This window comes from Pteropus medius, unplaced genomic scaffold, assembly GCF_902729225.1.
Source record: "Pteropus medius unplaced genomic scaffold, Ma_sr-lr_union100, whole genome shotgun sequence".
Taxonomy (NCBI): Eukaryota; Metazoa; Chordata; class Mammalia; order Chiroptera; family Pteropodidae; genus Pteropus; species Pteropus medius.
In genome coordinates, this window is record NW_024340701.1 from 6,722,622 (window position 1) to 6,736,542 (window position 13,921).

At 33.9% G+C, this 13,921-nt stretch overlaps 1 protein-coding gene and 1 pseudogene across 1 annotated transcript in view; one reads left to right on the forward strand and one right to left on the reverse strand.

The window, feature by feature from the left end:
* The window catches only part of TUT4 (terminal uridylyl transferase 4), a 107,982-nt gene that overhangs the window by 38,063 nt on the left and 55,998 nt on the right, over positions 1-13,921 (reverse strand). Inside the window, exons 9-14 of the mRNA XM_039886312.1 lie at positions 11,165-11,234; positions 9,656-9,782; positions 8,597-8,716; positions 8,278-8,490; positions 4,511-4,685; positions 2,383-3,083 (exon numbers count right to left, since the gene is read on the reverse strand). Of these exons, the coding sequence (XP_039742246.1) occupies positions 2,383-3,083; positions 4,511-4,685; positions 8,278-8,490; positions 8,597-8,716; positions 9,656-9,782; positions 11,165-11,234 (1,406 nt within the window). The remainder of the gene's footprint in view (positions 1-2,382; positions 3,084-4,510; positions 4,686-8,277; positions 8,491-8,596; positions 8,717-9,655; positions 9,783-11,164; positions 11,235-13,921) is intronic.
* On the forward strand, positions 13,674-13,792 carry LOC120581521 (uncharacterized; annotated as a pseudogene).

Genomic DNA, 13,921 nt, shown 5'->3' on the forward strand with positions numbered 1-13,921 from the left:
GAGGGGGAGGGGGAGGGGGAGGGATGTGGATGGAGGCACTGCTGGAAGAAGAGTATATAGACATCAGGAGGAGGTAGGGAGGAAGAAAGAGAGGGAAAAAAGAGAAGGGGAGAGAAAGGGAGAAGAGAGATAGAAAGAGACCCTGAGAGATAAAGCTTGAGATAATGAGTGGGAGAAGAAAGGGGAGAGGGAGAGGGAGGAAGCAGACTAGGAGGAAAGAGATGAAGAGAAAGAGGGAAGTAAGTATGTGCAAAAGTGTGTGTGTGCGTGGTGCTTATGTGTGCAGTGGCTGGCACAGGCAGCTCCAGGCTCCCTCCTCCCAAGCTCTTGCTCCTCACCAACTCCAGCCCCATCAGTGGGCAGGCACACAGATGGTGGACGGCAAGCTCAGCCTCGTCTATTTAAAGCACCCAGAGCTAGCAGTAAGAAAATTCAACGATGTAGTTGGGTCTAACCTTTTCTTTCAACATCAAAAACAAACATTTTGTTTATAATCCATTATAATCTTATGGGACCACCATCTTATATAAAGTCCTTTGTTGACCAAAATATCATTATGTGGTGCATGACTGTATAAAGAAATTTCAAGTGGTACCTTTCATTTCCCTCTATTTCTATCTGCAGAAATTTATTACATTAATGTAATTTATTACATTAGCATGGTACTCAAGAAACTGCTTTTAAATAAGAAAATAGTCAAAGCCTATGAAAGAATCAAGTCTCAGTAGTTCTAGTAATAAAAGACTTACCAAAACATCTTTTACATACTAAATCAAGTATTTAGTATGTAAATACTTGATTTAGTATGTAAAAGATGTTTCACAATAAATTACAATAATGTAATTTATTATATTAGCATGGACTCAAGAAACCAAACTATAGAGCTGAACTCTAAAATTAAATTAGCTTCCTACAAGGAACAACTCTAATGCAATAGCCACAAACTTAAACTTTAAACCCTATGCCACCATTTTAAACATATTCCAAAATACTACCAGACAGGTAGCTAAAACAGTAAAAATTTATCCCAACTACTTGAAAATACACATATGGTTAAGAAGAGCATTACTCTTTTCATTATTGTAATGTGCCTGGATCCTAGAGACAGCATATTCCTCCAGGGTTAGCCTGGACATTTACCTATCCATGAACTCTGATGCAAATTATATACAGAAACCTCTTTTTGTGGAAATGCTGTGCTATAGGCTAATTAGCAAGCAGTACAACAGAAATTTCTATAAGCTTTTCAAAGGTTTACTTTTGACATATTTATCCGAAAATTCTAGAAATATGTTACAGATAATTTTTTAAAAATTAAAATTGGAGAAATAGTTACCCTAAGTTTCCAGGGGGAAAAAATAGCATAAAGTAGAAGTAATGTAAACTGTAGGTATATAAGTAAGAGGCTTTTCTAAAAATGTCATTTATTTCATCCTTTCAATAGTCCATTATGTCCTAAATACTGCAACCTAAACAAAATGCAATAGATGTATCTTTACAAAGAATGATGAAACACAGCTTACTAATTAGGTAAAAGTTAAAGCTGTCAATAAGTAATTAATGATAAAACAATAAAACTGAATGACTTTCCAGTTTTTTTTAATAAACCCCTTGGTTTACACATGATCTATATAATCATTTTTTCACCCTGGGTGCTGATAATATTCCAATTACGTATAATGTACCTCGAAGCAATGTGACTTAGCTAGAACTTTCCTTTATTAACAAAGTAGTTATTGCTTATTTTCTGTTCAATAAAATGTTTTGTTTTCTATAATTATCGAGGTAAAATTCGGACTACGCCAATTTAAAAGTAAAAAAGGTAAGTTATAAGAGACATGCCAAAATACAAAGAGAAGCTCAACGGCTGAGAGAGAATCTGGATTCTTCATTTTTTTGGTTACTGATCTTAGTTTTCACTTAACTATCTAAGTTTATATTCCATCCCTCAACCACCCTACTCCCCACTAAAACAGTTTTTTAATAGAATACTATTATATTCTCATTTGTGGAAGAAAAATAATCGTCATGTATTAAAAAAATAAAAATTTAAAATACATGTTGCCTTTGCCAAACTGATTTTCACAAAATATTCGAATAATCCTTTCATACACACACACACACACACACACACACACACACACACACACACAGGAAAATGAAGCAAACCAACTAATAGTAATAGAGTGCTGAAACCTTTTGGAGTTTTATATACATTCTTTAAAGGCAACTATTAGCAAAAATGCAGTAAGTAAAATTAAAATACACACTAAAATATCATTCCAAAACAACTATTATTGAAGCTAACAGTACATTTCTGAATCTAAAAACTATAGTCATACAACAACCACAAAATCTTATTGCTTACAAACTGTATCCTACCTTGCCAGAGGTTAAAATAAACTTATCAAACACATAATGTAATTCTTGAGTGGGGTGGTTATCATCATCATTAAGGTCAGACGCATCTTCTGTAGCTTTGCAGTTGTAAGAGGTAGCAGATGTGTGGGTGCACGCAATCTGATGTGAACTCTCTGTTTCTAAATTTGACCTACAGTCTGTACCAGCAGATTCATTTGGGTCAATGGACTTATAATCAATGCAATTACACTGGCTGAGCTCCTTTTTTAAACAAATTTCTAAAGGTGCTAAATCATCTTGTTTCTTAACTGATTTTGGCTCTAATTCACTGCCTTCACTGGTAGAAAGAGATGAAGATTCCTGTCCATGTTCAGCCAAAACCAGTTCGTTTACCAACAAACTGTCATCTTCAGTAATACAGCTCTGTGATGTACATTCCATTTCATCATATTTATCAGGCTGACTTCTTTCTGCATTCATTTTTTCTGTGCTTTTCGCAAGTTGAATGCAACAATTGGATGCTGTACTGTCAGACTTCCCTGGCTTCTTATTGCTTATTTTCCCCTTCTCTTTCTTCATGGAATCCACTGTAGAATTTTTTGCATCCTTCCTCTGAGGACAGGCAAAATATCGATAAGCTGCCCTGAATCTCTCCACAACATATTCATAAACAAGCTGGCTGTTTAAGCTCCGTGCAACATTCCTCTTAACTGAAAATGGATCTAGTAAAAAAGGAAATGGTTAGTAATTAAGTATCTACTAACAAACTAAATTTCCAAGCTTATGCAAACAGATCTTAACTGCTAGATAGTCAGCAGAGCACATTTTCCCAAAGTTTTTCTAAATTAAAGTCCCAATGAGAGTTCCTGCAAACTGAGTAGGGGAACTACAATAGTACTATCTTTTCCTTTGTTTCTGTCACAAATAAAAACTGAAAGGAAAAGAGAGAAAAGAGTAAAATAAGGTAATTAATGAGATGATGGCTGAGGAGTCTGATTCAGTAATTATACAGTTTCAAGGATGAAATTACTAGAAAAAGCTATGGCATTATGCCTCCCTATACTGTCAGTGAATGAAAGATTTCAAGCCACAGCACCCATTAATAATTTTCATCTCTTGTCATACTATTCTTTAGTTACATATTCCTTACATTTTAAACAAATGAAATCTAACCTAAAATTCTCAAAGCCTCAAATTTAAAAAGTACTGACTTTCAGATTTAACTTTAGTGAGATCAGAAAATTAAAGAGAAAAAGGAAAATAGAAGAGCAGAAAGAGACCTAAGAAAGTAAAAATTAAACCAAACTTTAATCCAATCTAAAAAGGCCATGCTAAAAAGGCTTGCATCAATTCAAACTTCTAAAAATGTTTATGGATTTTTGGATTTTACAAGCCTTAAATACGCCCCAAAGGAAAAGAAAAAAAAAGCACCACCCAAAAGACAATACACATTTTCTCCACTACTAAAGATCATTAAGTAAAAAGATTAACAAGTCAGGCTTCAGATTGTTATGGCTGAAGCAACTGTTAGGTTTTGCTGAATGTGTAGCCTAAACAGATTAAAATGACGGCCAGAAATTTAATTTCCTATCTATAAAAAGTGAGTGAAATTTGTGGAATTTAAATTTTTGATTAAGAATTTAGAAGTCATTCTATTATTTTCTATACCTATAAAGATCTTAATGATCTTGGAATGTGATGTGAAATCTTATCTGTCAACATCAATTGTTCTTTTTTCCTTTAGCTTAGACACATTTAACAGATGAGGTACTTTAGAAGACAATAAACTGGATTTTAAAATTATAGCTTAACATAATTTTATAACACAAATTTATTCAAAAAGATCTTATAGCATTCATATAACTATTCTATTTTTCTATATTTTTAAAATTTTTCATAATCAAAAATTAAAAATAAAGGCATGTAAATAAGCTAATAATCCTAACCAACATATTTATAGTTTGGAAAGCTTTAAGTATTAATCCTATAAAATGATAATGGACTGGATAAAGAATTGATCTAAAATATATAAAGACAACCTAGTGGCATATATAGCACTACAAAGCCAAGGGATAAAATTGATAACAAACAGATGATGAGTGGCACACAAAAAAATATTCTCCCAATGAAATATAACATATCATCTCACCTTCAATGGCTATTCGTCTTTTAGGCCAGTTTTTGTTTTCTCTTGTTAAAATGTCTTTTATTCGTACACATATGACATATTCCTCCAAAGCAAAATCCAGTGTGTAAAATTTTAGCAGCTCTAACCATAATTGTCCCAGGGATACCTGATTTGGTGTTTCCAATGTTAAAGGAGACTGGAAAAGAAAAAATACTTTCCATTTAAGCTTGATGAAACTAGAGAACCATTTAATTTTGTTTAAAAAACTTTAGAGATCACCTTTTCAAAAACTGAGGCATAAAGGAGTAACTTGTCAAAAAGCAGTTTGTAGCATAGCTGGGAACAGAGTCCCAAGTTTACCGACTCTTAGAATTCTGTGTTCTTTCCACTAAACCAGTGATTCTCAACTATGACTGCACATTAGAATCACAGTGGGAGTATTAAAATACACTAATACCTGAGTTATACACCACTCCTACCTCCCATATCCTTCTCAACATTCTAATTTAATTGACCTGGATGATGGGCTGGGCACTGGGATTTTTAAGCTCCCTAAGTGATTCTCATGTGCAGCTAAGGTTGTAAACCACTGTATAACAACTATAGCTCCTCACTATAGTAATTAATTTTCAAATCTAAGTAAATGTCCTGGGCTTTCAAAAGCTAATTCCTTCATTTGACAAACATTTACTTAGAACCTAGTATGTCCCTTGCATTGTGCTGGGAATATAAAAAAATGAGAGCTCATACTTATACATAATGCTCATCATGTATCATCCACTCTTCTAAGTGCTGTGTATATAATAACTACTAATCCTAATAACTCTATGAAGTAGATACTACAGGGTAAAAATCTGACTCAGGACCACCTGGCTACTAGGTCTATGTTGCTAATCACTATAACATAATTCATAGACTATTAGAAGCAAAAGAGAGAATTTAGCAATTACAGTAAAGGTTAGACACTAAAATGGGCTGCTAATGCAGAATGGCAGGGGGTTTTAACAGAAGTAGTAATACCTGAATTCTAAAGGAATTAGCTAAAGACTGGCTAAAAAATGACCACTAAGGAGCATAAAGGCATGAAAACAAGTCACTCGTTCAATTCTGCAACTATTCACTGAGTGCCTACTATGTGCCATACACCTGGGAAAGACCCAAGCGGGGGGAAAAAAAGATTTTTGCCGTAGTGGAGCTTACTTTCCAGGGGAAGAACACAATAAACAACAAATTTAAGTAAACTGCACAGTAAGTTAGAAAAAAAGTTCTGTGTAAATAAGGAAAAGTCAAGTAGGTTTAGTAAAGGGAATGGCAGTACAGGAGCAGATGGTTTCAATAGTAAATAGAATGGTCAGGATAAGACCCGTTGAGAAGGTATGATTTTAAGAAGAGAGAGAAGTGTTCGAAAAGTGTTCTAGGAACAGAAAACAGCAAACACACTAGTGTGACTAGCTTCAAAAAGAAAACTAAGAAATCCAGTGTCTTAGAGATGGGGGAGAAGAGAAAAGAAAAACAAAGTCCTAGCCAGTAAGAACTCCTTGGCTTTTATTCTAAATTAAATGAGGAGCAACTGAAGCATTTTGGGTGTGAGCCAGGTAAAGATCATGATCTGACTTTTCTGTTTTATGGGCGTTTTTTTTGAAAGAACTATTCTGATTGCTGTGTTGAAAATAGACTATAAGGGGCAAAGGCTGATGCAGGAAAACTTATTATAATGTTATGAAAGTAATCCAGGTCAGAGATGATGATGGCTAGCACCAGAAGTTAACAGCGAAGTGGTCAAATTCTGGATATGCTTTGAAGTACAATGACAGAAATTCCTGACAAACTTGGTATGAGGTATGAAAGAGAGAAGTGAAGGGTAACTCCAATGTTTTTGACTGAGCAACTAAAAGGATTTAGTGCCATCAACTGAGATGGAAAACTGAATGTTGAGCAAGGGGAAGACCATGAATTCAGTTTTAGATACATTAAGTTTAAGACATGTACTAGACATCTAAGTAGAGATATTATATAGGCAGTTGGAGATATAATGTTCAGGAGACAGATTTGGCTAAAGATTTAAATTTGGGAGTCATCATCATACAGATGGTACTTAAAATCCATGAGATTAGATGAGATCACCAAGAGAGTGTAGATTTAAAAAAAGGGGGCGGGGGGCGGAATGGTTCCATAGTGTAGCAGTTAGCACATCTACTTTACACGCAGAAGGTCCTAGGTTCATGCCCCAGTGAAGCCACAGTCCATGGTCTATGGCCATGCCACTGTGAACAAACCCGGTGTCTGATCTCGGAAGCTAAGCAGGGTCAAGCCTGGTTAGTATTTGGGTGGGAGGCCACCTAGGAAGACCAGGTGCTATAGGCATAAATAATAATAAATAAATGAATGAATGAATAAACAAACAAACAAATAAATAAAGAGGAAGGAGAATCAAAGAATGAGCCCTGAAAAGGGGGAATCAAGGATTGACCCTTGGATCACTCCAACATTAAGAGACTGGAAAGGCGAAACTAGCAAAGCAGACTGAGAAGGAATAATCAGCCATGGGTGTGGTGTCCTGAAAGCCAAATTAAGATATTTTTCAGAGAAGGAAATAATAAACTGGAAAATGTTGCTGATAAATCAAAGAATAAAATAAAAATTGAGAAATTATCATTAGATTTAGCAACGCAGAGGATATTGCTATAATAATATGAGTTCTGGCAGATTGATAAGGGTTCAAAGGCTGATAAGTTAAGAGGAAACAAAGTAGTTGAAAATAATGAATACAGACAATTCTTTCAAGTAGTTTTACTGCAAAAAGGAGCAAAGGAATAGTTGAAAGAGAAAGTGGTGCTGAGATTTTTCTTTAAAATGATAGAAATAAAGCATTTCATTAATCTAAAAAAGATTCAGTAGAGAATGAAAAATTGGTTACTTAGGAGGGAAAGAGAATTGCTACAGCAATGTTCTGGAATAGACAAGAACAGTTGGGACTGAATAACAAGTGGAGAAAATAACTTTAGAGAGCAACACGGAAAGTTCCTTTATGAAAGCAGGCAGCAAGGCAGAATATATGAGTGCAGATAGTGGTAGATGGTGGTGAGAGTAAGTAAAAGTTTTCTTTTTGATCATTTCAGTTTTCTCAGTGAAGTAATAAGCAAGATCTTCAGCTGAGAACTGGTGGTTTGAGGAGAGAACAGAAAGTAGTCTAGAAAAGTGAGAGAGTTGAATGGACTAGGAACATATGTACAGGGAACTACATGAGCAATGATTTCAGTAATGTTCACATTTCTGTAGTACTATGTCTGTCTACTTCAGAAGCAGAAGACTACATGCTTCTGGAGGACACAATCCATGGATAGTCAACTTTGGTTCTCTAGCACTCAAGCTAATGGCTGGCACTTAGCAGGTCCTTAATAAATGAATGCTGAATGATTAAATAAACAAGTCATCCCCTAAAGGAGCACAGGACCTTTATTTCTCCATCAATCTGGCAATATAATTCCCATATGCTCAAGTTTTGGTCACAAGCAAACTTCTGAAGGAAATTTTCCTTGTCTAAATGAAAAGATACAAAGAATTACTCTTACATGATTCAAACACTAGAAATCTTCCAAAATGAGTGATAAATTAGGGAATCTCCATACTGAAAAACTAAACCAGATCAACCCCTCACTTTACAGATGAGGAAAATGAGGCCAAGAGTCTTACTCAAGGTCAGTCATTCTACTATTAAAATAGCTTCAATTGAAAGCATCACAAATTCTACAGATAGAAAAGCCAAAAACAAAGATAAAAAAGCTTACTTTGCCATGTTTTTCCTTCATGGCATTACTTTGGTTGTCTGTTTCTGTCTTCTTGGTATCATCTTTTGGTTGGTCTGCCTTAGCTTTGTTTTCCTCAGCAATTGAGTTTTTCTCAGTTGCACTACTTGAATTATATTCCCACTTCACAAACTTCTCTTCTACTATGCCCTTCAGCTGAAAGTCATCCATTCTTTTTGGGTCAAAGCCTTCAATCTATATAAAAAGGTATTCCAAATTGGTAGTGTAAAAATTATTTAAAAAAAAAGATGGACAAACAGACAAACCAGAATTCTAGCTTAAATATACACGTCATGCTTACCCAACTTCCAAGTAAACAAGGAAGAAGAGGGGGTTTTCTTTGTTGTAGAAAAAACATCACCATTAAAGCAAAACAGTAAGAAGGGATTCCGCCATCAGTTTGGGAGTCAATATAGCACAACTGCAAAATGAAGGGGGAAAAGTACCACCATTTAGCTTTCTTTAATTTTCGTTGTTCCCCTCACAACAAAAGTAGGAAGGATAGCTGTAGTAAGGTTAGAGTGGATATGGGAGGGACTTTTTTCCCCTACCAAAATCATTATAAAAAATAATTAAATATAAATATATACTTATATAAAATATAAGGAATGACTTGAAATCTCAACACCTTAAAATAATAATTAACATACTGATGGCTATCCTTCTATTCATTTTTTTTATTGCATATAAAGATGCATGTACATTTTAGTTAAATGAAATCATATCATACATAGTGAGTGCCTTTACTGTGGATACTTTTTAAAAATATTATTTTCTTATCTTGCTTTTACTTCTGCCTCATGTTAAGAATCTTCTATGTATTTCTGGGCTATCTATTCTGTTCCATAGATCTATTTGTCTATTCCTATGCCAATGGTACACACTTGACTAAATCAGTTTTATAGTGGTAGAGTTGGTCCCCCTTAACTAATCTTCTCTTTCTGAGTTCTTCTGGCTATTCTCAAACATTTATTCTTCCATACTAACTTTAAGATCATTTTATCAACTTTTTAAAAACTCTTAGTAATTCAAATTAAAATTACATTTGAAAATTTAAGGTTATTTTACATTTTAAGGATACCATCTCCCTAAGAACTTGGTATCTTTGCATTTTCCAAAAATTTACATGTTGTCATCAATCACTCACTTCCCTTCAACTCTCATATCCAATGCCTCTGGCAAGTCCTGCCTCCAAAACTTATCACAAATCTGTCTGCTTTGCTTCAGATCCACTCTAACCTTACTAAAGATAACCATAATTACTTTCTCCCAACATATTATGATTTATGATACAGGTTACTGCAGGAAAAAACCTGAATTACCTTAAAGATTGGGTACTTTTTTCTTCTGTTCCACTCACCTTAGCCCAATAGCGAAAGGCTAACACCAAGGGAATAAAGACAGGTTCCTTTTTGCCAAGAGCAGCAAGTAAATCAGTAGTGAGGCATGCCATATCATTTCCTGCACTCACTCTACAAAGTAAACCACTGTGAAGGAGAAATAAATGAATTTTACTGTATTAATACCTTAAAAACTAGAATACTTCAAATCCTGTGGCTGTCCTTTCCAGTCACCATATTTCGATACCTAAGAAGCTATAATAAAAACCGATGTTTTAACTTAGAGCTAACTGAAAACTATGTGTCAGCTCCATTACTAGAGTTCCATGTAAGTTAAACATGTTTTAAATGTTCACTAGTACTTTAAAATAAATTTCAACCTCATTTAGTATTTAAGTTCATGAGAAATTAATTTCAAAAGCAGCATGATTCACTAAAATTTGACTTATAACAGAGAAAAGGCACTGATCTTGCCAACATCAAATAGTACAACATACCTTCTTAGTTCATTTTTTTGTTTGTACGTGATAAAACAGAAAAATGAAATTCTGAACTAATTAGCTGTACTTCTACACTCTAATTTTTTCCTATCCCAGCTTTCATGATTTTATTGATATACAATATTCAGATCAGAGATTAGGTAAAATTTACATATAACCCACAAGTAATGCTTAAATGTAAATGAAAACAGGAGCTACTTTAAATGGGGTAACAGAATTGTAGTAGAGATATTTTGGTGGCAGGGAGAAAAATGTATCTGAGGTTGTCAGACACAATCTGACACAATGTGATGGAAAAAATACTAGAAGTCAGAATACCTTCATTCCAATTCTGATTTTCCCCCCAAATAATGTGAACTTGGACAAACCATTATTTGTCCTCCAGGTCTCAATTCTCTAGTTTAGAAAGTATGGAAGTTGAGCTAAATTTCTATAGATCTTCCTAGCTTTGAATAAGAAAATACAGTAATCTTAAAATATAAGATATACAGGTTAATAATCAATAAAAGAACACTTTATTATTTCTGTACTGTTTCCATGTTTCCCACATTGATCTCGAATAGGATCATTTGATTCCTTTTTCAAATGTACTTCGCTCTCTCCATTCTATAAACATGTCTACAAAGGACAGATTAGTCTTAACAACTTTCAATTTCAGTGAACTAAAAACTAGATTCTGATAGACTATAAGCTTCCTGAGAAGAGAGGCTATGTCTTATCTATGTTTGTATCCCTACAGCAAAGAGGTATCTAACATATAATAAATATTCAATACTGTTGGGTAAAAATACTTGAGAAAAAAAATGAAAAGTTCCGCTTCAGAGTATTTTATTTTTAACTGGTAGTTCTATTTCTTGTTCGCATGCTTTTACTCAGCAGGCTATGTTAATAAATAGAACCTAGCTTAGTCATATTAATCCAAGGAGAAATCTAAAACAAAAATTTTGTCACTGGGAGATGGTCACTGCATTTTGGATGGTGCTATTTAAAAAAAAAAAACAACTTTATTTTCTCTTCATTGTTACCAACCTTTTCCGTTCTTTGCACACCACAACAGGAACTTTAGCATGAAAATCAGATTCCACATCTACATATAACACTAATAAGGAAAAAAGAAAAAAAATAAGCTAACAACATCAATATCTCTAAAATGTTTATTCTAAGGTAAGCATTAAGCATTAGTTTCCTTCTAAAAATCATTCTCATTGCTTCTGTGGGATAATCCATTCTTCTCGTTATGAGCATCAACCTAACAATCTCTTACCTCTAGGTGCCATTCGCTACATATCACACCACAATCGCAGTCTCAAATACTGTCTGAAAATTATAATCACCTTAAGAAGATATGTTTTAACATCCCTCAAAGTTTGAATATACCCACATAAGTATATAATCTAGTCAAAGTTGTTAAACCTCCATAGATACAGCAACAGAGGACATCAATTACTTCTGAGGGCTATTTCCACAGGAGTCACAAAATTAGAACCTACAATGTTTTGACAAATTAGTTCTTTTAAATATCCTTACACGTAAAAGGCTATCTCTGCTGGCCCCATTTCCTGTAAACACATGAAGTCTGCCCAATTAAAACTCCTAAGGAAGGACCAAGAGGGTGAAACGTACTTCCACTCTGAAGTCCATCTCTATATCTCTAAGGTAGGCCCCATGCCATAAACATCTAATCTAAATAAAAATAGATGGATTCACATTTTTTTATCTGACATTTAAAAAAATGTCTCAGTAGTACTTGTTGGAATTATTAATTTCTTCAAACAACATGTGCTGAAGACCTATTATGTCAGGAGTTACATTATGCATGGTGGATATGAAAATGAACAAGACAAAAAGCTCAATTAGGGGTTTGAAAAATATATTAACTAATAAATCCTGTAGATGACAGGATCGTGGTCTTTAAAGAATACAATGAGGGCATAAGGGAAGGAATAAGCAATTTTACAATTAGACTAAATTTTGTAAATCTGTTCTATGTGACTTAAAATGATCTATTCATGTATTTTACTGGAAAGACATTTAAAATATTACTGCTAGGTTGATACTCTCCAGTGAGTCTAAAGAGGTAAAAGCTCTGTATTTATCTCTTATCTCTAATATGCCTTAGAGTTTTTTGTACAATTAGAGCGAAGTATTTATTAAGAAAGAAAACAATATTAAAATCTCTTTACAAAATAAACTGGACCAAATTAATTCTTTAAAAATAATTTCCCAGGAAAATGACTAACACAAAACTGATAGAGAGCTAATGAGGCAGACAGAGAGAGAAAGGAAGTTTAGAACTGATATTAGAGCCTAGGAGAGGGTAAGGCTAAGTCAATAAGCTATCTCTTCTAAGTCAAACTGTACATATTTTTGCCAAGTATTTTCAATTCATAAAATTTAAGATAACAAGAGTAATAATAATAATCACAGAAGCAGAAATTTTTTTTTGGGGGGGCGGAACAGTTAGACATCTATATTGTTCATAAAATGATTCCCCCAATTGCTCTCTCCTTCCCCTGGCCCTCCACTTAGCCATCATATTAATGCTAACTGCATTCCCTGTGCCATGCTCCCATCCTCATGCCCAACTATCAACTACTAATTTGTACTTCTTTAATCCTTCACCCCATTCTCTCAGCCCCTCAAATCCCCTCTCCTCTGTCTGTCACCAAACTGTCCACTATATTTGTGAGTCTGTTTTTGATTAGTTTGCAGAAGCAAGAATTTAATAAGAAGTTATTATAAACCAAGCACTTTTCTAACCTATGGCTTAATTCATTTCATCCTCACAACCTTCTCATCAAAAAGATAATATATTACTGCCATTTTATAGACAAAAAAAACTGAAGCATGGACATTAAATAATTTTTCAAAGAACATACAACCAATAAATGGCAGAACTAAAATTTGAGCCTGAAAAGTCTGGCTATAGATCCTGAGCTCTTAAGCATTTACTTTGTAACAATAGCAGTAAATAAAAACCAAGAAAATAATATTCTAGACCGTACTACATGACCTGGGACCTGGTTTGGGACAGTTGTAATTTTTAAATTTTTTGATTTTAAAAATATTTTCACTTATATGAATGTCCTTCTTACATCAAAAGAAATCCAGACTGATGAAGCACATATGTAAAGCTTACTAAATATGATTTGGTTGATGTAACACAAATTATTAAATTCAATTAATAAAATATATTTACTCAATGCATGCACACATTTTTCCTCCCAAGTCTCTCCCTAAATCTTCCTTCATCAATGACATCCCAATGATTATAAGTTTTCTGCCTTCTTATATACAAGAAATGCTCATAATATTCAAAGCTAATATTTCTAAATTACCCAAAAGGCAGTAGATTCTACATATCAATTTTAAATATGATACTTTTCATCTAACCGACTTGTAAATTTTCTAGTACATCTATTAAACAAATACGTATATACGTATATATCTCTATGTGATACAATGACTCAAATATGCTAAGAGTTTTTTAAAAAATAAAATAATAAAAATAATTTTAAAAAAATAATTTTTAAAAAATGCCTACGGCCATGCCACCCTGAACATGCTCGATCTTGTCTGATCTCAGAAGCTAAGCAGGGTCGGGCCTGGTTAGTACTGGGATGGAAGACCACCTAGGAATACCAGGTGCTGTAGGTGTTTAAAAAAAAAAAAAAAATACACACACACACACACACACACACGCACACACACATATATGCTTGGAGTTTTAGTTTAACTTGGTTAGCCATATATAAAAACACAACCCATGTACCATTATGTAATTTT